At 41.4% G+C, this 24,802-nt stretch overlaps 1 protein-coding gene across 7 annotated transcripts in view; it reads right to left on the bottom strand.

Annotated features, from left to right (window-relative positions):
* Positions 1-22,716, bottom strand: part of LOC106595501 (zinc finger protein 271) — a 33,665-nt gene extending 10,949 nt beyond the window's left edge. For 2 of the 7 annotated variants that reach the window (XM_045710552.1, XM_045710567.1), the window contains exons 1-6: positions 22,613-22,689; positions 22,117-22,149; positions 21,547-21,712; positions 18,779-19,207; positions 18,223-18,627; positions 17,639-18,067 (exon numbers count right to left, since the gene is read on the bottom strand). In XM_045710552.1, coding sequence (XP_045566508.1) covers positions 17,639-18,067; positions 18,223-18,627; positions 18,779-19,207; positions 21,547-21,712; positions 22,117-22,149; positions 22,613-22,636 — 1,486 coding nt within the window. In that variant the 5' untranslated portion in view covers positions 22,637-22,689. Of the gene's footprint in view, positions 1-7,751; positions 7,900-8,385; positions 8,935-17,638; positions 18,068-18,222; positions 18,628-18,778; positions 19,208-21,546; positions 21,713-22,116 lie in introns of those variants that run through there. The other 5 variants (XM_045710557.1, XM_045710559.1, XM_045710563.1 and 2 more) reach the window with 5 other exon arrangements.
* Positions 22,717-24,802: the final 2,086 nt, after the last annotated feature.

Raw genomic sequence — 24,802 nt, 5'->3', positions numbered from 1 at the left:
TGAATTTGGCGCTCTGCAATTTCACCGGATGTTGTCAAATCTGTCCCGTTAACGGGATTTGATCTGTAAGAAGTTAAAAGCACAGTCAACTTAGTGTATGTAAACTTCTGACCCACTGGAATTGTGATACAGTGAATTATAAGTGAAATAATCTGTAAACAATTGTTGGGAAAATTACTTGTGTCATGCACAAAGTAGATGTCCTAACCGACTTGCCAAAACTATAGTTTGTTTACAATAAATTTGTGTAGTGGTTGAACAACTAGTTTTAATGACTCCAACCTAAGTGTATGTAAACTTCCGACTTCAACAGAAAGGCCCCAGAGTCTGCAACACCACTAAGCAAGGGACACCACCAAGCAAGCGGCACCATGAAGTCCAAGGAGCTCTCCAAACAGGTCAGGGACAAAGTTATGGAGAAGTACAGATCAGGGTTGAGTTATAAAAAAATATCAGAAACTTTGAACATCCCACAGAGCACCATTAAATCCATTATTAAAAAAATGTAAAGAATATGGCACCACAACAAACCTGCCAAGAGAAGGCTGCCCACCAAAACTCACGGACCAGGCAAGGAGGGCATTATTCAGAGAGACAACAAAGAGACCAAAGATAACTCAGAAGGAGCTGCAAAGATCCACAGTGGAGATTGGAGTATCTGTCCATAGGACCACTTTAAGCCGTACACTCCACAGAGCTGGGCTTTACGAAAGAGTGGCCATAAAAAATTCACTGCTTAAAGAAAAAAATAAGCAATCACGTTTGGTGTTTGCCAAAAGGCATGTGGGAGACTCCCCAAACATATAGAAGAAGGTGCTCTGGTCAGATGAGAGTAAAATGTAGCTTTTTGTCCATCAAGGAAAACACTATGTCTGGCGCAAACCCAACACTTCTCATCACCCCGAGAACACCATCCCCACAGTGAAGCATGGTGGTGGCAGCATCATGCTGTGGGGATGTTTTTTCATCGGCAGGGACTGGGAAACTGGTCAGAATGGAAGGAATGATGGATGGCGCCAAATACAGGGAAATTCTTGAGGGAAACCCGTTTCAGTCTTCCAGAGATTTGAGACTGGGATGGAGGTTCACCTTCCAGCAGGACAATGACCCTAAGTATACTGCTAAAGCAACACTCGAGTGGTTTAAAGGGAAACATTTAACCTCTATGGGCTAGGTGGGACGCTAGCGTGCCACCCGTGGTGCACTCCATCAACAGCAGGTGCATTTCAAGAGCGGCAAATTTGAATCCAAATAAATGTCAAAATTCAAATTTTTCAAACATACAACTATTTTACACCCTTTGAAAGATAAACATCTCCTTAATCTAACCACGTTTTACGATTTCAAAAAGGTTTTACGGCGAAAGCATAAATTTAGAGTATGTTAGGACAGTACATTTACAAGAGTTGTGTGTAATGTTTTGTCAATTCAAAGACAGGGTCACCAAAACCATAAAACCAGCTAAAATGATGCACTAACCTTTTACAATCTCCATCAGATGACACTCCTAGGACATTATGTTAGACAACGCATGCATTTTTAGTTCTATCAAGTTCATATTTATATCCAAAAACAGCGTTTTACTATGGCATTGATGTTGAGGAAATCGTTTCCCTCCAATAACCGGCAGTCAAGTCAGCGTCACAAATTAAATAATTAAAATTAGAAAACATTGGTAAAATATTATATTGTCATTTAAAGAATTATAGATTTACATCTCTTGAACGCAATCAACTTGCCAGATTTAAAAATAACCTTACTGGGAAATCACACTTTGCAATAATCTGAGCACTGCGCCCAGAAAAATACGCGTTGCGATACAGACTAGACGTCATGTTGGGGAGATCTAAAATCGAAAATACTATGTAAATAATCCATTACCTTTGATTCTCTTCATCAGATGTCACTTCCAGGTATCACAGGTCCATAACGAATGTAGTTTTGTTCAAAAAAGCTCATCATTTATGTCCAAAAATCTCCGTCTTGTTAGCACATGATCTAAGCCAGCCGGACTTCTCGTCATGAACGAGGGGAAAAAATATATTTACGTTCGTTCAAACATGTCAAACGTTGTATAGCATAAATCATTAGGGCCTTTTTAACCAGAACATGAATAATATTCAAGGTGGACGAATGCATACTCTTTTATAACGTATTGGAACGAGGGTACCCAACATGAACTCGCGCGCCAGGTGTCTAATGGGCCATCATCGTTCCATGGCTCTTGTTCGGTCAGATCTCCCTCCAGAAGACTCAAAACACTTTGTAAAGGCTGGTGACATCTAGTGGAAGCAATAGGAAGTGCCAAAATATTCAACAGCCCCTGTGTTTTTCAATGGGATAGGTTTAAAGGCAATACAACACATCAGGTATCCACTTCCTGTCAGAAAATGTCTCAGGGTTTTGCCTGCCAAATGAGTTCTGTTATACTCACAGACACCATTCAAACAGTTTTAGAAAATTTAGGGTGTTTTCTATCCATATGTAATAAGTATATACATATTCTAGTTACTGGGTAGGAGTGGTAACCAGATTAAATCGGGTATGTTTTTTTATCCAGCCGTGTCAATACTGCCCCCTAGCCCTAACAGGTTAAATGTCTTGGAATGGCCTAGTCAAAGCCCAGACCTCAATCCAATTGAGAAGCTGTGGTATGACTTAAAGATTGCTGTACACCAGGGGAAACCATCCAACTTGAAGGAGCTGGAGCAGTTTCGCCTTGAATATTGGGCATAAATCCCAGTGGCTAGATGTGCCAAGCTTATAGAGACATACCCCAAGAGACTTGAAGCTGTAATTTCTGCAAAAGGTGGCTCGACTTCAGGGAGTTAATAGTTATGCACACTCAAGTTTTAATTTTTTTGTCTTATTTATTGGTTCACAATATAAAATATTTTGCATCTTCAAAGTGGTAGGCATGTTGTGTCAATCAAATGATACAAACCCCCCCAAAAAAAATCTATTTTAATTCCAGGTTGTAAGGCAACAAAATAGGAAAAATGCCAAGGGGGGTGAACACTTTCACAAGCCACTGTATGTCTGATAAGAACTGCGGCTTGGAGTATTGCTTATTCGTTCTTTAATCCTTGTGAATCTGGCGATTTTATTTTATTTCTGTTCAGACAAAATTGCCATTGAAAATGCTTGCATTATTTGCCATTAATTATTGTGGAAGAACCAGGTTTTGCCCACTAGAGTTTGGTTAAAGTATCAGGCTGCTAAGAGATGGACAAACTCGATTGCTTTCATGGGAGGACTGGCTTGACTTGTGAGGATGACCTCATTCATCATCATTCAAATTCATCATAATCAAAAGCTATTCGTTTTCTACCCAAAGTTGCATGGAAAATGTTTTTGATCAATTTAATAAACACAGGAGACCAGTAAAATGTATAAAATGATGTGGCAGCAGCAGGAACAGCAACATCTCGTGGGAAAAACCTGGAACTTGCACATAAATTTATGGTAAATAATGCAAGTTATTTAAATGGTTAATTTCTCTGAACAGAGGGAAAAAAAACATCACCAGATTCACAGGGAATGCATTACATAGTATGGAGAAGCAATACTCCAAGCCGCAGCTTTGTACTACTTGTCAGACAGAGAACTGATACTGTACTGGTTGTTAAGGTGAGATTGGCATTGGGGTCGGTTGATGCCTTTTGAGAATTTGATTGGATTTCTCAGTTGAGCTCTTCAATACGGGCCATTCTATTACCAATGTTTGTTTATGGCGATGGCATGGCTGTGTGACTGATTTTAGTTTATAAATATCAATTTAATTTTAAATGTTTTATTTTTTTACCCCTTTTTCGTGATATCTAATTGGTAGTTACAGTCTTGTCCCATCGCTGCAACTCCCGTGCGGACTCGGGAGAGGCGAAGTTCGAGAGCCGTGCGTCCTCCGAAACACGACGCCACCAAACCACACTGCTTCTTGACACAATGCTCACTTAACCCGGAAGCCAGTCGCACCAATGTGTTGGAGGAAACACCGTACACCTGGCGACCATGTCAGCGTGCATTTTTCATTTTTTTATTTGACCTTTATTTGACCAAGTAGGACAGTTGAGAACAAGTTCTCATTTACAACTGCAACCTGGCCAAGACAAAGCAAAGCAGTGCGACAAAAACAACAGTTACACATGGGATAAACAAACGTACAGTCAATAACACAATAGAAAAATCTATATACAGTGTGTGCAAATGGAGTAAGACAGTAAGGCAATAAATTGGCCATAGCAGCGAAGTAATTACAATTTAGCAAATTAACACTGGAGTGATAGATGTGCAGATGATGATGTGCAAGTTGAAATACTGGTGTGCAAAATAACAAAAAAAGTAAAAAACAATATGTGGATAAGGTAGGTTGTTGGACGGGCTATTTACAGATAGGCTGTGTACAGCTGCAGCGATCAGTGAGCTGCTCAGATATCTGATGCTTAAAGTGGGTGAGGGAGATAAGTCTCCAACATCAGCGATTTTTGCAATTCGTTCCAGTCATTGGCAGCAGAGATCTGGAAGGAATGGCGGCCAAAGAAGGTGTTGGCTTTGGGGATGACCAGTGAGATATACCTGCTGGAGCACGTGCTACGGGTGGGTGTTGTTATGGTGACCAGTGAGCTGAGATAAGGCGGAGTTTTACCTAGCAAAGACTTATAGATGACCTGGAGCCAGTGGGTTTGGCGACGAATATGTAGCATGGGCCAGCCGACGAGAGCATAGAGGTCGCAGTGGTGGGTAGTATATAGGGCTTTGGTGACAAAACGGATGGCACTGTGATAGACTGCATCCAATTTGCTGAGTAGAGTGTTGGAGGCTATTTTGTAAATGACATTGCCGAAGTCGAGGATTGGTAGGATAGTCCGTTTTACGAGGGTATGTTTGGCAGCGTGAGTGAAGGAGGCTTTGTTGTGAAATAGGAAGCCAATTCTAGATTTAATTTAGGATTGGAGATGCTTAATATGCTTAACCACTTAACCGTCCAGAGTAGTGATGCTAGTCGGGCATGCAAGTGCGGGCAGTGATCGGTTGAAAAGCATACCTTTAGTTTTACTAGCGTTTAAGAGCAGTTGGAGGCCACGGAAGGAGTGTTGTATGGCATTGAAGCTCGTCTGGAGGTTTGTTAACACAGTGTCCAAAGAAGGGCCAGATGTATACAGAATGGTGTCGTCTGCGTAGAGGTGGATCAAGGAATCACCCGCAGCAAGAGTGACATCGTTGTTATATACAGAGAAAAGAGTCGGCCCGAGAATTGAACCCTGTGGTACCCACATAGAGACTGCCAGAGGTCCGGACAACAGGCTCTCCGATTTGACACACTGAACTCTGTCTGAAAAGTAGTTGGTGAACCAGACGAGGCAGTCATTTGAGAAACCAAGACTGTTGAGTCTGCCGATAAGAAAACGATGATTGACAGAGTCGAAAGCCTTGGCCAGGTTGATGAAGACGGCTGCACAGTACTGTCTTTTATCGATGGCGGTTATGATATTGTTTAGTACCTTGAGCGTGGCTGAGGTGCACCTGTGACCAGCTCGGAAACTGGATTGCACAGCGGAGAAGGTACAGTGGGATTCCAAATGGTCAGTGATCTGTTTGTTAACTTGGCTTTCGAAGACTATAGGTCTGTAACAGTTTCGGTCAAGAGGTCTAGAGTGTGACCCCCTTTGAAGAGGGGGACGACCGCGGCAGATTTCCAATCTTTAGGAATCTCCGACGATACGAAAGAGGTTGAACAGACTAGTAATAGGGTTGGAACAATGGCGGCAGATAATTTTAGAAAGAGAGGGTCCAGATTGTCTAGCCCAGCTGATTTGTACGGGTCCAGGTATTGCAGCCCTTTCAGAACATCTGCTATCTGGATTTGGGTGAAGGAGAAGCTGGGGAGGCTTGGGCAAGTAGCTGCGGGGGGTGCGGAGCTGTTGGCCGGGGTTGGGGTAGCCAGGAGGAAAGCATGGCCAGCCATAGAGAAATGCTTATTGAAATTCTCGATTATCGTGGATTTATCGGTGGTGACAGTGTTTCCTAGCCTCAGTGCAGTGGGCAGCTGGGAGGAGGTGCTCTTATTCTCCATGGACTTTACAGTGTCCCAGAACCTTTTGGAGTTAGAGCTGCAGGATGCAAATTTCTGTTTGAAAAAGCTAGCCTTTACTTTCCTAACTGACTGTGTGTATTGGTTCCTGACTTCCCTGAAACGTTGCATATCGCGGGGACTATTAGATGCTAGTGCAGTACGCCGCCAAAGGATGTTTTGTGCTGGTCGGGAAAAGGACATGCTTATTTAAGATGGTGAGGAAATTACTTTTAAAGAACAACCTGGCATCCTCTACTAACGGGATGAGGTCAATATCCTTCCAGGATACCCGGGCCAGGTCGATAAGAAAGGCCTGTTCGCAGAAGTGTTTTAGGGAGCGTTTGACAGTAATGAGGGGTGGTCGTTTGACCGCTGACCCATAACGGATGCAGGCGATGAGGCAGTGATCACTAAGATCCTGATTGAAAACAGCAGAGGTGTATTTAGAGGTAAAGTTGGTCAGGATAATATCTATGAGGGTGCCCATGTTTACAGATTTAGGGTTGTACCTGGTGGGTTCCTTGATCATTTGTGTGAGATTGAGGGCATCTAGCTTAGATTGTAGGACGGCCGGGGTGTTAAGCATATCCCAGTTTAGGTCACCTAGCAGAACGAACTATGAAGATAGATGGGGGGCAATCAATTCACATATGGTGCCTAGGGCACAGCTGGGAGCTGAGGGGGGTCTATAACAGGCAGCAACAGTGAGAGACTTATTTCTGGAGAGATTCATTTTTTAAATTAGAAGCTCGAACTGTTTAGGCATAGACCTGGAAAGTATGACAGACCTTTGCAGACTATCTCTGCAGTAGATTGCGCCCGGCCTGACACAGGAGTCGCTAAAGAGCGATGGGACAAGGACAACACGGCTGGCCAAACCCTCCCCAATTGTGCAACGCCCCATGGACCTCCCAGGCGCGGCCGGCCGCAACACAGCCTGGGAACGAACCAGGATCAGTAGCGACACAGCTAGCACTGCGATGCAGTACCTTATACCGCTGCGCCACTCGGGACGCCCTGCTTGATTTTATACACATGTCGGGTGTGTCTGAAATATCCTTATCATCTAAATTAAAAGATTGTCCACATACTTTTGGCCATGTAGTGTATCTTACTCAATGGTAGGAATAAGTTTGGTCCAGATCAGATGTTGGTATTTTTTGACTATTATGTGAATCCTATAAATCAAAAGGGCCCATTTGGATGCAATCAATTAGCTTCATTTCTCAGAGATTAAATGTAATTTCAACAAAATAATGTTGCAGGAATACTAAGTTTATCTGTTACTAACTACAGACACAATTTCATAAGAATCTGTGACGGTGGGTGTCATGGAAGAATTCAGGGGTAAACAAAATCTATTACTATTTTCTAGCTATTATCGGTCATTGTCCTGTGTTTTTATTCCATAAACAATTAACCTTTCATTGAATTAAACAGATAGTCCATCTACAGATGGTCACACTATCAACAAACTCATCTGTTGATAAGCAACTGCTTGCCAATTTTACATTACGGGTTATGTTTAGAATAAGGGTAAGGTTGGGGCTAGTAGATAGATAGTTGACATGCTACTGATAGCCTGTAGAGAATGTACAGATGGATTTAAAATTAAACTGCTGTATGTCATGGAACTGTATAATCTCTGAGATGTAATTAATTAAGCATGTTTATTTACCAGTATTATCCACGTCCCAGTCTTCCTCCTCCTTGACTACAATGTTAAATCTGGGTATTTCTCTATGGTTAGAGTCAGGAACCAGTGAATCTGGAGGATTAGGTTCAGTGGAGTAGGAGAGAGGGGGGTTGGATGGGTCAGCAGAATCCTAAAACAAAGAATAAGACGTTAAAGAGGCAATCTGCTAGAGCTACATTCATTTCATGACATATGAAATACTTCTATATACCATTGATTCTTGAAGAATACAACTTATAAATGCCTCATTAGCGTAGTTCAACTGTGGTTCCCCATCAGAACCCAATATATCAGCTTGTTTTACTCCAATGTTTGTCAACAAAGTAAATGTAAACAAACACTGTATAACCTCAAAACATGGTTGAAACTATAATTTTGATATCATGGATGGTCAGTCCTTGCATCAATATCCCTGCTTATGAATTTGAGAGTGGTTACATTTCTTCAGCCCACCCCTCAGCTTTTTATTAGCTTTAAAGAGGGGAAGCAAGACGCTTTGTGATTGTTTCAACTGATGATTGCCACTTTAAGAAATAGCTAAATGAATTAGCTAACTAGCTAATACTTTAGGCATAGACATCCCGACTGGTTTAGCATTATCTATAGACATTCTCACCTCATTCATCGTGAATTCTTCAGAAATAGTTTCCTATGAACGTTTTGGTTGACTGAATTTAACTAAAGCAGATTCTTCTCAAATCCCCGACTGTTCACCACGAGGCCACATTAGCTAGCGGATTACTTTCCATACAAAACTATTCGACAACTCAGTTAGCTAACTATTTGCGCCAAAGGTAGCGAAAATGTACTTTCCTAGACCCGATAACAAAACTGTATGAAATGGTCGTTGAAAACATCGCTAGCTCCACGTATATAGTCCGAGTTGGGCAATATCAAAGTCTAATTTAAACGGTATCAAATGATATCAGACACATTTCACACACTACCAAACTAAGCTAGCTAGTTATCAACATAAGCATCTTCTTTCTTCCCGGCCAGCTTCCGGGTTAGATTCTTCTGTCAATCCGCATTACCGCAAAACAGCAGAAGGCTCTTTGGGACACTAGCTTGTTACTAACGTTACAGTTTGAAAATATATAATTGTTTTTACCGGTACAATTAATAATATATGCATGGTTAGCTACATTACTGTCTTCCTGCTTCCGGTCTAACTTCCGGTCCGTCCTAGACTCTGCTGCCGACTCATTCTGCGTTACCGCCAACACCAGTTTATCTTTCTCTATGGTATCATGGCGGTCCGCAAACAAACGTTTAAGTGCATGCCGCCACCTACTGTGCTGGAATGTACGATTAATCATGATCTTCCCCATTCTGTACTACCATGAAAATAATATAACAACCAATAATATAACAACCAAATACTGTCTTCTACCCCCCCCCCCCCCCAAAAAAAAAAAACACTCCCCAACCCTCCTACCCCATTAAACTGTATCTACAGTACATTGGGAAAGTATTCAGACCCCTTGACTTTTCCACATTTACATAAGTATTCAGACCCTTTACTCAGTACTTTGTTGAAGCACCTTTGACAGCGATTACAGCATCAAGTCTTCTTGGGTATGACGCAACAAGCTTGGCACACCTGTATTTGGGGAGTTTCTCCCATTCCTCTCTGGAGATCCTCTCAAGCTCTGTCAGGTTGGATGGAGAGCGTTGCTGCACAGCTATTTTCAGGTCTCTCCAGAGTTGTTTGATTGGGTTCAAGTCCGGTCTCTGGCTGGGCCACTCAAGGACATTGACTTGTCCCGAAGCCACTCCTGTGTTGTCTTGGCTGTGTGCTTAGGGTCATTGTCCTGTTGGAAGGTGAACCTTCACCCGAGTCTGAGGTCCTGAGCGCTCTGGAGCAGGTTTTCATCAAGGATCTCTCTGTACTATGCTCCGTTCATCTTTGCCTTGATTCTGACTAGTCTCACAGTCCCAGTCGCTGAAAAACATCCCCACATCATGATGCTGCCACCACCATGCTTCACCGTAGGGATGGTGCCAGGTTTCCTCCAGAAGTGACGCTTGGCATTCAGGCCAAAGAGTTAAATTTTGGTTTCATCAGACCAGAGAGTCTTGTTTTTAGTTTTTAGGAGCCTTATGGAAAACTCCAAGTGGGCTGTCATGTGTATTTTACTGAAGAGTGGCTTCCGTCTGGCCACTCTACCATAAAGGCCTGATTGGTGGAGTGCTGCAAAGATGGTTGTTCTTCTGGAAGGTTCTCCCATCTCCACAGAAGAACTCTAGAGCTCTATCAGAGTGACCATCGGGTTCTTGGTCACCTCCCTGACCAAGGCCCTTCTCCCCCGATTGCTCAGTTTGGCCAGGCAACCAGCACTAGAAAGAGTCTTGGCAGCTCCAAACTTCTATTTAAGAATGATGGAAGCCACTGGTCTTGGGGACCTTCAATGCTGCAGAATTTATTTGGTATCCTTCCCCAGATCTGTGCCTCGACGCAATCCTGTCTCGGAGCTCTACGGACAATTCCGTCGACCTCATGGCTTGGTTTTTGCTCTGACATGCACTGTCAACTGTGGGACCTTATATAGACAGGTGTATGCCTTTCCAAATCATGTCCAATCAATTGAATTTACCACAGGTGGACTCCAATCAAGTTGTAGAAACATCTCAAGGATGAGCAATGGAAACAGGATGCACCTGAGCTCAATTTCGAGTCTCTTAGCAAAGGGTCTGAATACTTATGTAAATAAGGTATTTCTGTTTTATTTTTATTTGCAAAAATTTCTAAAAACATGTTTTTGCTTTGTCATTATGGGGTATTGTGTGTAGATTGATGAGGAACATGTTTTATTTAATCCATTTTAGAATAAGGCTGTAACTTAACAAAATGTGGAAAAAGTCAAGGGGTCTGAATACTTTCCGAAGGCACTGTATATCATACTGAAACACTCCTTAGGATTATTCAGCAGTTCAACAACCATTTCAAATGTCACATCTGTTACCCCCAATATCTCTTTTGCCGTCTCCACAATAACCTTCAATATGGCATTTCTTCTTTCCACAACCCGAGTCGTATTGATAACCTTACCAATAAAAGCTATGAAGTCAACTTCATTCATTATTCAAAGTGTCCTGGAAACCATGCCAGGACCAGCAGAAACACCAGCCCCGACATTAGGTCCACTTAGTCAGGAGCAGCCATGGAAGTTCCATCACTCCACTGTAGCTCCACCAATCTGTCTACCAGCCTCTGCATACGATACATCATGACTAATTCTATATCTCTGAGCCTCTTTCTTCACCTGACATCCACCAAAAGCTGCACAATGCCCCCCCCCCCCCCCCCACACACACACAATTACAACACAAACTTCACATTGCTTCCACATTTGCAGTAATCCTGTTCCCCTTCACACATCGTTTCCCTCCTTTACATTGAACAGCTACATGTCCCATTCTTTGGCATTTAAAACACTGCAATAGGGATGGGACATATTCTCTGACATTGAAACTGATGAATCCTCTCTATACTTGTCTGAGCAGCACTGATAAGCTTTCACTTCTTTGACCCTCTTTCCTACTGATCAAACTTTTGGGCCTCAATCACTCTGCCTCCCTTCACATGTTCTTTAATATCATCTGTGGACATAGATATTGGGACACCAATGATGACTCCCCTCAACCTAACAGAAGCACCAGGAACATGGTTTTTAATCTTCTTTTCACTCCAACACATTACTGCTCTTACTTCCTACCTTCACCACCAGTTCAGGAGCACATAAATGTTCCCCGTTACAGAAAGCTGGGCACATGACGCATGTCACTATTTCACAGGAGAGGCTTTTTAACGTCATCAAACTGGTTTTTTTCTTCTTCCAGAAATGCCTTCTTGAACATGTGAACTTTCATGTGCCTTAACAACAAACTCGTATATAATCTATAAATATAAATAAAATGTGAAATCACAAAGCTGTTTAGACGCAGAGAAAATACAGAATCTTGGCTATCCATGATTGGTGGTGATTTTTGTAGTAGCACTTCATCACAACCTGTAAAATCTGTCAAAAAGGGAAAAGCTAGCAGGTGGATTAAATTGGGGGAAGTGGCTGTTGAGTTCGAAGTTCAAAGCTGGTGAAGATTTATGTCCTGAATGGACAACAGTAGTGTCGAAAAAAACTGGAACAACAATGAAATTGTCTAAAATCGGAGTGGAGGTAAACGTCATGAATGATAACGATTCGCTTCTTGTTCGGATGCATTTGTTGAGAGAGGATGCATATGTGGGAAACCCGTTTGAGGTGTTGAAAATGTTGAATATGTGAAATACACATTGGGAAAAGTGGAGTCTGTCAGAGTGACCAGGAGTGGTCTTATTTTGATTAGTTATATTTCTGAAGAACAGAGGAAGTTTGCAGTGGGTTTCAAGAGAATCCAGAACAACAGAAGTATCGTGCTTTGAACTTGGGAGTAGAACACCTGTCAGAAGAGTCATCTGGGGTGAAGATTGAGGTGGCAAAAGTTAGAGCGACCAATCAAATCTCCTATGCAGAGGCGATTAAAAGAATTGAGAAAACAAGTGATGTTTGTGAAGATATGGTAGTGGAGGCACCACAGCCTGTAGTAAATGTTTGCTGCCAGTCAAAACATATCCGGTGTGTTAAAAAGGTAGATTTTGTGGCGTTCATTGCCACAGTTATAAACTGTATGACTCAAGTCTCAAAGAAGTCTAAGAAACTGGACATTATTGTAGATGCAGCAGAAAAGTATCAGGGACTTTTTTACAACAAAAGACTTGCCGGAAGACGGCCCGCCCTCCCAGGATCCCCTTGAGCCTGTGTAGGGATCTGTTGTCTGATTTAGTTTATTTTAGGTACTTTTTGGTTCTTTGTTCAGTTTTTTGGGGGAGAATCCGGTTTCCATCCCGCACAGTAGGTGACGGGATGCCCATTAAATTCTGCAATTAAGCAATAAGGCCCGATGAGGTGTGGTATATGGCCAATATACCACGGCTAAGGGCTGGTCTTATGTACTACGCAATGCGGAGTACCTGGACACAGACATTAGCTGTGGTATACTGGCCATATATCACAAACCCCTGAGGAGCCTTACTGCTATTATAAACTGGTTACCAATGTAATTAGAGCAGTAAAACTAAATGGTTTGTCATACCCGTGGTATACGGTCTGATATACCATGGCTTTGAGCCAATCAGAATTCAGGGCTCAAACCACCCAGTTTATAATTGCCAATATACGAGAGAAGAAGAAGGAGGCTGCAAGCTGGGCAGCAGCTGCTTTACAAGTGGGATGCACTGTTGAGTGCTACATCCCCAGGGGTTCGTGCTGATTGTACTGAGATTATGGAAGACAGTTAAGGGCTATTTGACAAAGAAGGAGAGTGATGGAGTGCTCCATCAGATGACCTGGCCTCCACAATCACCCTACCTCAACCCAATTGAGATGGTTTGGGATGAGATGGACCGCAGAGTGAAGAAAAAGCAGCCAACAAGTGCTCAGCATATGTGGAGATTCCTTCAAGACTGTTGGAAAAACATTCCTCATGAAGCTGGTTGAGAGAATGCCAGGAGTGTGCAACCCTGTCAGCAAGGCAAAGGGTGGCTACTTAGAAGAATCTTAAAAATCTCAAATCTATTTAACACTTTTTTGGTTACTACATGATTCCATATGTGTCATTTCATAGTTTTGATGTCTTCACTATTCTTCTACAATGTAGAAAATAGTTAAAATAAAAAAAAGCCTGTAGGTGTGTCCAAACTTTTGACTGGTACCTGTATATGTTTAAGTAAGATTATAGTTTTAGAATTTATAGCAATGGTTATCAACTGTATTGCAGGGATGGAACGTAATCGCAGAAAATAGAGGTTGTGGTGGCAGCTGCAGAGGTATTTGGGTGTGTGAGACTTGACATCAGAAGTTACAGGGTGTGTTAAGTGGTGGTGTCCCATCCTTTCAGGTTGTTGACCTGAAGTAAATAGATTTACATAGATAAATATTGAGTAGGGTGGTGTTTCCTTTTTTATTTTACTGAGTGTTAGATGGGATAGGGTATTTGTTTATTTCTTTCAAGCAAAGTATGAGGGCATTGTACTTCAGTCCAGTAGGTGGCGGTAATGCAACATTTACTGGATGACAACCGCCTTCAAACCTTATCGAAGAAGAAGCCATGATTGGTTGAGATAATAAGGGGGCTTGGACATTCACCAGAAAGAGTCCATTCTGTCACTCAAGGCTTCTCTGTCAAATGGCACCTCCTGCTCTCTGTTACCGTGGACATTTGAAAGATCCATTGGATATATGAACATGTTCATCATGGACAACATGCAACGTGTAGCTACAGCTTTCAATACCAGTGTTGTCCAGTGGTGATTTCAGCATGTCAACCTTGTTGGGGAAAACATTTCTTTATTTTTTAGATGAATGACAGCAAAGCCACTACACTATAACTGTAAACAATACATTAAATGAACTTCAAACGGTGACAAACGTTGCCCACAAACGATTAGGGTCTACACATGAATCTGTCCGAGAGTGGAGCGGATGGCCGACTGGCTTCAATAAGGATGGTTTCTAATGACTCCTTGTGGATTTGTGTAACTGGGTTAGAACAGCATTCTCCTTCAATAAGGATGGTTTCTAATGACTCCTTGTGGATTTGTGTAACTGGGTTAGAACAGCATTCTCCTTCAATAAGGATGGTTTCTAATGACTCCTTGTGGATTTGTGTAACTGGGTTAGAACAGCATTCTCCTTCAATAAGGATGGTTTCTAATAACTCCTTGTGGATTTGTGTAACTGGGTTAGAACAGCATTCTCCTTCAATAAGGATGGTTTCTAATGACTCCTTGTGGATTTGTGTAACTGGGTTAGAACAGCATTCTCCTTCAATAAGGATGGTTTCTAATGACTCCTTGTGGATTTGTGTAACTGGGTTAGAACAGCATTCTCCTTCAATAAGGATGGTTTCTAATGACTCCTTGTGGATTTGTGTAATTGGGTTAGAACAGCATTCTCCTTCAATAAGGATGGTTTCTAATGACTCCTTGTGGATTTGTGTAACTGGGTTAGAACAGCATTCTCCTTCAATAAGGATGGTTTCTAATGACTCCTTGTGGATTTGTGTAACTGGGTTAGAACAGCATTCTCCTTCAATAAGGATGGTTTCTAATGACTCCTTGTGGATTTGTGTAACTGGGTTAGAACAGCATTCTCCTTCAATAAGGATGGTTTCTAATGACTCCTTGTGGATTTGTGTAACTGGGTAAGAACAGCATTCTCCTTCAATCATAATGAATGTCGACATGAGTTTTAACTTTTGAAGCCATACACACACACACATTATTACATTCACGTTCAGTAAATTCACAAATGATTGTTCTTTTATAATTAACACTTAGCTCTTAAGTATAAGCAACTGTATAAGAAAACGAACTGCGATGAGGTAGGCCTATTCGTTCAGCAATTCCGAAATGGACAGCGACAGAAATTCAGATGATGTTGAGGCCTCAACTTTTACTCTTCTTTAAGTTACCACAGAAAAAACAAAAGCCCAGACTCAGCGGTTAGCCTACTATTTGAAGTATTTTATTAGGCCTAAGTGGTCTAAAAAGGAAGGACAATACAATCACGAGGATTCACTTTTATAAGACAGACGCACTGAAAAAGCATTGAGAAAACAACCCTCGCAATATGAGCTGGAATTACATGGGTATATTACTGAACTTTTTAATGAACAAAAATATTTGAATGGGAAGAGACTGTCACTGGCAAACATGGTTACGAGGAAGGGATACTATAATATGTTGTTGGGTCTTCACCACCCTCATGGAGAAAATCACTAGAGATAATTATACACAAAGTAAGGAAAAACAATTAAATGCATCATTCTTACATTACCTAAAATTATTAATAAGCTACTAATGAGATAGACCTATATAAGCAATATAACAACGCAAATGTACAAACTATGGCAAAAAGCTCTGGCCACATTCAGCACAGCTGTAAGGTTTCTCTTCTGTGTGAACTCTATTGTGCATTTTAAAGGTCTGATGATCTTGCTAAAGCCTTCCCACAGACAGAACAGGGTTAAGGTTTCTCCCCATGCATCTCCTTTGTGTGTCCAGAGGTGTGGTTTCACAAGGTCTGCTCATCTAAAACTGTTCCCACACACAGAACAGCTGTACGATTTCTCTCCTGTGTGCATTGTCATTTGTCTTTTCAGATCAAATAACCGTTGCCAGTCTTTCCCACACACAGAGCAACCATATCTCTGAGCTTTGAGATTCCCCTAGGTTTCTTTAGGTTCTCCTGATGTAGAGGCTCTCCCCTCCGAACTCTCATCTGTGTGAATGAGAAAACATAGGTTAAAAGGTCCAATGCAGTGAAAAATGTGATTTCCTGTCTTTTATACACATTAACATACTATGAGGTTGGAAAAATACAGTGAAATGATGATAATACCCTTTTAGTGTAAGAGCTGTTTGAATTTGAAATTTCAGCCTGTTTTGGTGGGATGGAGTTTTGGCCTGTAGTTAACAGACCAATAAGAAAGAGAGTTCCAAACCTCTCTGTTAATAACAGCTCATTTTCAGTTTTCCCCTCCCTACTCAGAAAACTCCCAGACAGTCCTAGCAAAATTCTTGCTTGAGATATTGCTCTTATCTAAGAAACTATTTCTGCTTATTTTTGACCATTTTAATTGAAAACAATCACAGCAAGGTACTTAATTTTTACCCAGAAATGATTTCATATGGAGTTAAAAATGGCCGCATTGGATTTTTAAATAAAAGAGCGATGTTCATTCAAAGTCAATATTGTATTAATGTAACTAATGGCTGTTCTGCTTCCACTTACCGAGACGATGAAGATCCCAACCAACCTCTTCTCCATCTGAATTAATCAGACCACCAACTTCCTCTTCCTCATCTTCTCCCTCTCTCTCTCCTTCAATTGTAACAGGGTTTTGAAACTCAACAGGTGGTAAACCAGCATGAGTTTTCTGGTGTCTCTGAAGTTTTTGAGAACTAATGAAGCTCTGGCCGCATTTAGCGCAGCTGTAAGGTTTCTCTCCTGTATGATATCTGTGGTGGACTTTAAGGCCGGCTAATCTTACAAAACTCTTCTTGCAGACAGGGCAAGGGTGTCGTTTCTCTCCAGTATGCACTGACTGGTGGTCTTCAAGATACCCCTTCTCACTGAAACACTTCCCACACACAGAACAGTAGTGGGGTTTCCCTGCATGTTGCAGAGAGTGGTCCTTTAACTGATCTGGACGGCTGAAACACTTCCCACACACAGAACAGCAGTGGGGTTTCCCTGCGTGTTGCAGAGAGTGGTCCTTTAACTGATCTGGACGGCCGAAACCCTTCCCACACACAGAGCAGGAGTAAGGTTTCTCTTCTGCGTGTAACCACTGGTGCCTTTTCAAGGCTGAGGCGAAACCAAACCTCTTGTCACATTTGGAGCAGACGTAAGGTTTCTCTCCAGTGTGCACTTTCTGGTGGTCTTGAAGATGTCTTTTTACACGGAACTGCTTTCCACACACAGAGCAAGGGTATGGCTTTTCTCCTGTGTGTATTCTCATGTGTATTAGTAGTGATGATAGCTTTTGGCAATCTCTTCCGCACACTGAACAGCAGTGAGAGCTCTTTGCTGTGTGATTCTCCTGTTTTTTTTTAAGTTCTCCTGATGTAGAGGGAGTCACTTCACTGTCAGTGCAATGGTCATGTCTCTCTGCTGTGGGATAAGATGGGATGGATAAACTATGCGAAAATGTGGAACTGTCACTATATATTTTTTTTCCTTTGAATAACTGAAAGTAATATAAAACATTATTAAAAAAACATTTTTGCAATTCAAGCCCTTACAGAATAAGTCCCTTTAACTTACCAAAAGCAGGATCCTCTTCCTCCTCTTTCACTTTGATAACCAGTGCTGGTGAAAGACCACACACTTCTACAGCTACAGACACTTGACTCTCTCCTGTGTGCGTTCTCAGGTGTTTGGTAAGATTTGACGATGAAGAAAAACTCTCCCCACACACGGAGCAACTGTACAGCTTCTCTCCTGTGTGCACAGTCTGATGTTTTTTCAGGTTTCCTTTGTCACTGAATTGCTTCCCACAGACAGAGCAGGAGTAAGGTTTTTCTCCCGTGTGAGTTCTCATATGTATTTGTAGTTTTGATAACTTCTGACAGTTTTTTCCACACACTGAACAGCAGTGAATCTTCTTAGCTGTATGATTCCCATGGTTTTGTTCAGGTAGTACTGATGTAGAGGGACTCCCTTCACTGTCAGAGCAGTGGTCATGTCTCTCTGCTGTGGGATAAGATGGGATGGATAAACAATACGTAATGTGGAACTAACTATATATATATATATTTCCTTTGAATAACTGAAAGTGATGCAAAGATTGATAAAAATAAAAAGGTTTGGCAATTCAAGCCCTTACAGAATAAGTCCCTTTAACTTACCAAAAGCAGGATCCTCCTCCTCCTCTTTCACTTTAATAACCAGTGCTGGTGTCAGACCATGACTCTCTCCTGTGTGCGTTCTCTGGTGTTTGGTAAGAATTGACGATGAAGAGAAACTCTCCCCGCACACGGAGCAACTGTACAGCTTCTCTCCTGTGTGCAACGTCTGGTGTTTTTTCAGGTTTCCTTTGTCACTGAATTGCTTCCCACAGACAGAGCAGGAGTAAGGTTTTTCTCCTGTGTGAGTTCTCATATGTATTTGTAGTTTTGATAACTTGTGACAGTTTTTTCCACACACTGAACAAAAGTGAATCTTCTTAGCTGTGTGATTCCCCTGGTGTTGTTCAGGTAGTCCTGATGTAGAGGGACTCCCTTCGCTCTCAGAGCAGTGGTAAGGTCTCTCTGCTGTGGGATAAGATGGGATGGATAAACTATGCAAAAATGTGGAACTGTAACTATATATATTTTTCCCTTCGAATAGCAAAGTAATGCAAAGAGTGATAAAAACAAATGTTTTGCAATTCATGCCCTTACAGAATAAGTCCCTTTAACTTACCAAAAGCAGGATCCTCTTCCTCCTCTTTCACTTTGATAACCAGTGCTGGTGAAAGACCAGACTCTTCTACAGCTACAGACACTTGACTCTCTCCTGTGTGCGTTCTTTGGTGTTTGGTAAGATTTGACGATGAAGAGAAACTTTCCCCACACACGGAGCAACTGTACAATTTCTCTCCTGTGTGCAACGTCTGGTGTTTTTTCAGGTTTCCTTTCTCACTGAATTGCTTCCCACAGACAGAGCAGGAGTAAGGTTTTTCTCCTGTGTGAGTTCTCATATGTATTTGTAGTTTTGATAACTTGTGACAGTTTTTTCCACACAGCAAACAGCAGTGAATCTTCTTAGCTGTGTGATTCCCCTGGTGTTGTTCGGGTAGTCCTGATGTAGAGGGACTCCCTTCGCTCTCAGAGCAGTGGTCAGGTCTCTCTGCTGTGGTAAAGACATGAGTATGGATTAACTCAAATTAGTCAACACCCTGACTAAGTCAAAATGTTTGTTCCTGACTAAACAGAAAATAAATATTGTAAAATTATAGGGTCCATACGTTTCTCGAAAATTCTACGTTAGCTTTTCCCATGAGATAACCTGGCACAGTTAGCCCTATGCTAACCACCAGAAGGATATTTTAAACCTCCAAATCAAATCAAATGTTATTGGTTGTGTACACAGAGTATTCTGCCATTGTTATAGCAGGTGAAGCTAAATGCTTATGGTTCTAGCTCTAACAGTGCAGTGTTACCTAACAATATAAAACAATACATACAAATCCCAACAGAATGTATCAGAACAGTCCGGAATATATATATATAATGGTGTGTATAGACAGTATGGACAGTATATGAATAGAAAAGGTGTGTACAGCAGTAGTTAAAAAGGATGGTGTGTATAGACAGTATATGAATAGAACAGGTGTGTACAGCAGTAAAATAGGATGGTGTGTATAGACAGTATATGAATAGAAAAGGTGTGTACAGCAGTAGTTAAAAAGGATGGTGTGTGTATAGACAGTATATGAATAGAAAAGGTGTGTACAGCAGTAGTTAAAAAGGATGGTGTGTATAGACAGTATATGAATAGAACAGGTGTGTACAGCAGTAAAATAGGATGGTGTGTATAGACAGTATATGAATAGAAAAGGTGTGTACAGCAGTAGTTAAAAAGGATGGTGTGTGTATAGACAGTATATGAATAGAAAAGGTGTGTACAGCAGTAGTTAAACAGGATGGTTTGTATAGACAGTATATGAATAGAAAATGTGTGTACAGTAGTAGTTACATAGGATGGTGTGTATAGACAGTATATGAATAGAAAAGGTGTGTACAATTGTAGTTACATAGGATGGTGTGTATAGACAGTATATGAATAGAAAAGGTGTGTACAGTTGTAGTTACAATAGGATGGTGTGTATAGACAGTATATGAATAGAAAAGGTGTGTACAGTTGTAGTTACAATAGGATGGTGTGTATAGACAGTATATGAATAGAAAAAGGTGTGTATAGACAGTACGGACAGTATATGAATAGAAAAGGTGTGTACAGCAGTAATAAATAGGATGACCATTGACTAGAATAAAGTATATACATATGATGTCAGTAAAACAGGATATAAACATAATTGCACATCAATCACTCCAGTATTAATGCTAAATTATAATTATTTCACCTCTATGGCCTACCTCCCTTTTTAAATTATTATTATTATTTATTTCACCTTTATTTAACCAGGTAGGCCAGTTGAGAACAAGTTCTCATTTACAACTGTGACCTGGCCAAGATAAAGCAAAGCAACAACACAGAGTTACACATGGAATAAACAAACATACAGTCAATATCACAATAGAAAAGTCTATATACAGTATGTGCAAATTAGGTAAGATTAGGGAGGTAAGGCAATAAATAGGCCATAGTTGCGAAGTAACTACAATTTAGCAATTAAACACTGGAGTGATAGATGTGCAGAAGATGAATGTGCAAGTAGAGATACTGGGGTGCAAAGGAGAAAAATAAAATAAAATATGGGGATGAGGTAGTTGGATGTGCTATTTACAGATGGGCTATGTACAGGTGATATTGAATTAAACAGATAGTCCATCTGTAGCTGCTATACAGATGGTCACACTATCTGTTGATAAGCAACTGCTTGCCAAGGTTACGGTTATGTTTAGAATAAGGGTAAGGTTAGGGCCAGGGTTATGTTTAGAATAAGGGTAAGGCTAGGCCAAGGGTTATGTTTAGAATATGGGTAAGGTTAGGGCTGGTTGACAGATAGTTTGCGCAGGTGGTAGGTCATGGCACTTGTAACGCCAGGGTTGTGGTTCGATTCCCACAGAGGACAAGTACAAAAAAAAAGTGTGAAAAAGTAACTAACTGTAAGTCGCTCTGGATCAGAGTCTCTGCTAAATGACTCACTACTGTAGTGGCTCTGGATCAGAGAGTCTGCTAAATGACTCATTACTGTAGTGGCTCTGGATCAGAGTGTTTGCTAAATGACTCACTACTGTAGTGGCTCTGGATAAGAGACTCTGCTAAATGACTCACTACTGTAGTGGCTCTGGATCAGAGAGTCTGCTAAATGACTCACTACTGTAGTGGCTCTGGATCAGAGAGTCTGCTAAATTACTACAATGTAAATGTATTAGTTGACATGCTACTGATAGTCTGTAGAAAATCTACAGGTGGACTATCCAAATAAAGTGTTACCAATTAAACTGCTATATATGGAATGGAACTGTATAATCTCTGAGATTTAATTAAGCATGTTAATTTACCAGTATTATCCACGTCCCAGTCTTCCTCCTCCTTGACTACAATGTTAAATCTGGGTATTTCACTGCAGTTGTCAATGTCCCTATGGTTAGAGTCAGGAACCAGTGACTCTGGAGGATTAGGTTCAGTGGAGCAGAAGAGAGGGGGGTTGGATGGGTCAGCAGAATCCTAAAACAAAGAATAAGAATTAATTAGTTATATATACCCATTGACCCATTCTGTGGTTCCCCATCAGAACCCAAAATATAAACTTGTTTTACTCTAATGTTTGTAAACAAAGTAAATGTAAACAAACACTGTATAACCTCAAAACATGGTTGAAACTATCATTTTGATATCATGGATGGTCAGTCCTTGCATCAATAGCACTGTTTATGAATTTGAGAGTGGTTACATTTCTTCAGCCCACCCCTCAGCTTTTTATTAGCTTTTAAGAGGGGAGGCAAAACGCTTTGTGATTGTTTCAACTACTAATTGAAGCTTTAATAAATAGCTAAATGAATTAGCTAACAAGCTAATACTTTAGGCATAGCCATCCCGACTGGTTTAGCATTAGCTATAGACATTCTCACCTCATTCATCGTGAATTCTTCAGAAATAGTTTCCTATGAAAGAGTTGGGTCACTCAATTAAATTAAAGCAGATTCTTCTCAAATCCCCGACAGTTCACCACGAGGTCACATTAGTTAGCGGATTACTTTCCATACAACTCAGTTAGCTATCTAGCTAGGCCAACGGTAGCTAGATAATTTACTTTCCTAGACCAGATAACAAAACTATATGAAATGGTCGTTGAAAACATCGCTAGCTCCACGTATATAGTCCGAGTTGGGCAATATCAAAGTCTAATTTAAACGACATCAAATGATATCGGACACATTTCACACACTACCAAACTAAGCTAGCTAGCTATCAACATAAGCATCTTCTTTCTTCCCGGCCATCTCCCGGGTTAGATTCTTCTGTCTATCCGCATTACCTCAAATCAGCAGAAGGCTCTTTGGGACACTAGCTTGTTACTAACGTTACAGTTTGATAGAAACCTGAGGAATTATTGACAATATTTACCTGTACACTAAATAATATATTCATGGTTAGCTACCAGCTAGCTACATTAGTCATTTCCTCCTTCCGGTCTAACTTCCGGTCCATACCAGACTCTGCTGCCTACTCATTCTGCATTACCGCCACCACCAGTTCATCTTTTTCTATGGCATCATGGCGGTCCGCAAACAAACGTTTAAGTGCACGCCGCCACCTACTGTGCTGGAATGTACGATCAATCATGATCTGACCAATTCTGTACTACCATGAAAATATCATAACAGCCAAATACTAACTTCTACCACCCCCCTCCCTCCCAAAACACTCCCCAACCCTCCTACCCCATTAAACTGTATGTATATCATGCCGAGACACTCCCCCTTAGTATTGTTCAGCATGTCAATAACCATTTCAAATGTAACATCTGTTACACCCAATATCTCTATGTCTCCACAATAAACTTCAATCTGGCATTTCTTCTTTCCACAACCCGAGTCGTATTGATAACCTTACCAATAAAAGCTATGAATTCAACTTTATTCATTATCAAAGTGTCCTTTGACACCAGACATTCATGAGAGCAAGATTTCTGAACAGAACCTCCAAACCAGCAGAAACACTAGCCAGGACCAGCAGAAACACAACCAACATTAGGTCCAGTTGTTCCATCAGTCCTCACTGCAGTTCCACCAATCTGTCTTAACAGCCTCTGCATACGATACATCATGACTAATTCTATATCTCTGAGCCTCTCTAGCCTCTCTCTGCACCTGGCATCTACCAAATCGGTACCGAGTCAATGTGCGGGGTTACAGGTTAGTTGAGGTAATTTGTACATGTAGGTAGGGGCAAAGTGACTATGCATAGATAATAAGCAGCGAGTAGCAGCAGTGTAAAAATAAAGGAGGGGGGTCAATGTAAATAGTCCGGAAGGCCATTTGATTAATTGTTCAGCAGTCTTATGGCTTGGTGGTAGAAGCTGATACGGAGCTTTTTGGACATCGACTTGGCGCTCCGGTACCACTTTCCATGCGGTAGCAGAGAGAACAGTCTATGACTTGGGTGACAGGAGTCTTTGACAATTTGTTGGGCCTTCCTCTGACACAGCCTGGTATATACAGTACCAGCCAAAAGTTTGGAGACGCCAACTGATTCAACCTGTCAAATGTCAGTGAGGACACGTGCTAGTTGGTCCGCGCATGTAGATGTCCTGGTAATCTGTCTGGCCCTGCGGCTTTGTGAATGTTGACCTGTTTATAGGTCTTGCTCACATCGGCTACGGAAAGCAGGATCACACAGTCATCCGGAACAGCTGGTGCTCTCATGCATGCTTCAGTGTTGTCCCGCTCCTTGAAAGTGGCAGCTCTAGCCTTTAGCTCGGTGCGGATGTTACCTGTAATCCATGGCTTCTGGTTGGGACATGTATGTACGGTCACTGTGGGGACGACATCGTCAATGCACTTCTTGATGAAGCCTGTGACTGAGATGGTATACTCCTCAATGCCATTTATTTTGTATGTATTTTTTATTTAACCTTTATTTAACCAGGTAAGTTCTCATTTACAACTGCAACCTGGCCAAGATAAAGAAAAGCAGTTCGACACAAACAATAACACAGAGTTACACATGGAGTAAAACAAACATAGTCAATAATACAGTAGCAAAATAAATCTATATACAATGTGAGCAAATGAGGTGAGATAAGGGAGGTAAAGGCAATAAATAGGCCATGGTGGCGAAGTAAATACAATATAGCAAGTAAAACACTGGAATGGTAGATTTGCAGTGGATGAATGTGCAAAGTAGAAATACTGGGGTGCAAAGGAGCAAAATAAATAAATAAATACAGTAGGGGAAGAGGTAGTTGTTTGGGCTAATTATAGATGGGCTATGTACAGGTGCAGTAATCTGTGAGCTGCTCTGACAGATGGTGCTTAAAGCTAGAGAGGGAGATAAGTGTTTCTAGTTTCAGAGATTTTTGTAGTTCGTTCCAGTTATTGGCAGCAGAGAACTGGAAGGAGAGGCGGCCAAAGGAGGAATTGGCTTTGGGGGTGACCAGTAAGATATACGTGCTGGAGCGCATGCTACGGGTGGGTGCTGCTATGGTGACCAGCGAGCTGAGATAAGGGGGGACTTTACCTAGCAGGGTCTTGTAGATGACCTGGAGCCAGTGGGTTTGGCGACGAGTATGAAGCGAAGGCCAGCCAACGAGAG

The sequence above is a fragment of the Salmo salar genome, chromosome ssa02, assembly GCF_905237065.1.
Source record: "Salmo salar chromosome ssa02, Ssal_v3.1, whole genome shotgun sequence".
Lineage (NCBI taxonomy): Eukaryota > Metazoa > Chordata > Actinopteri > Salmoniformes > Salmonidae > Salmo > Salmo salar.
Note: the sequence above shows the minus strand (reverse complement) of the source record. Positions and strands in the feature narration are given on the sequence as shown.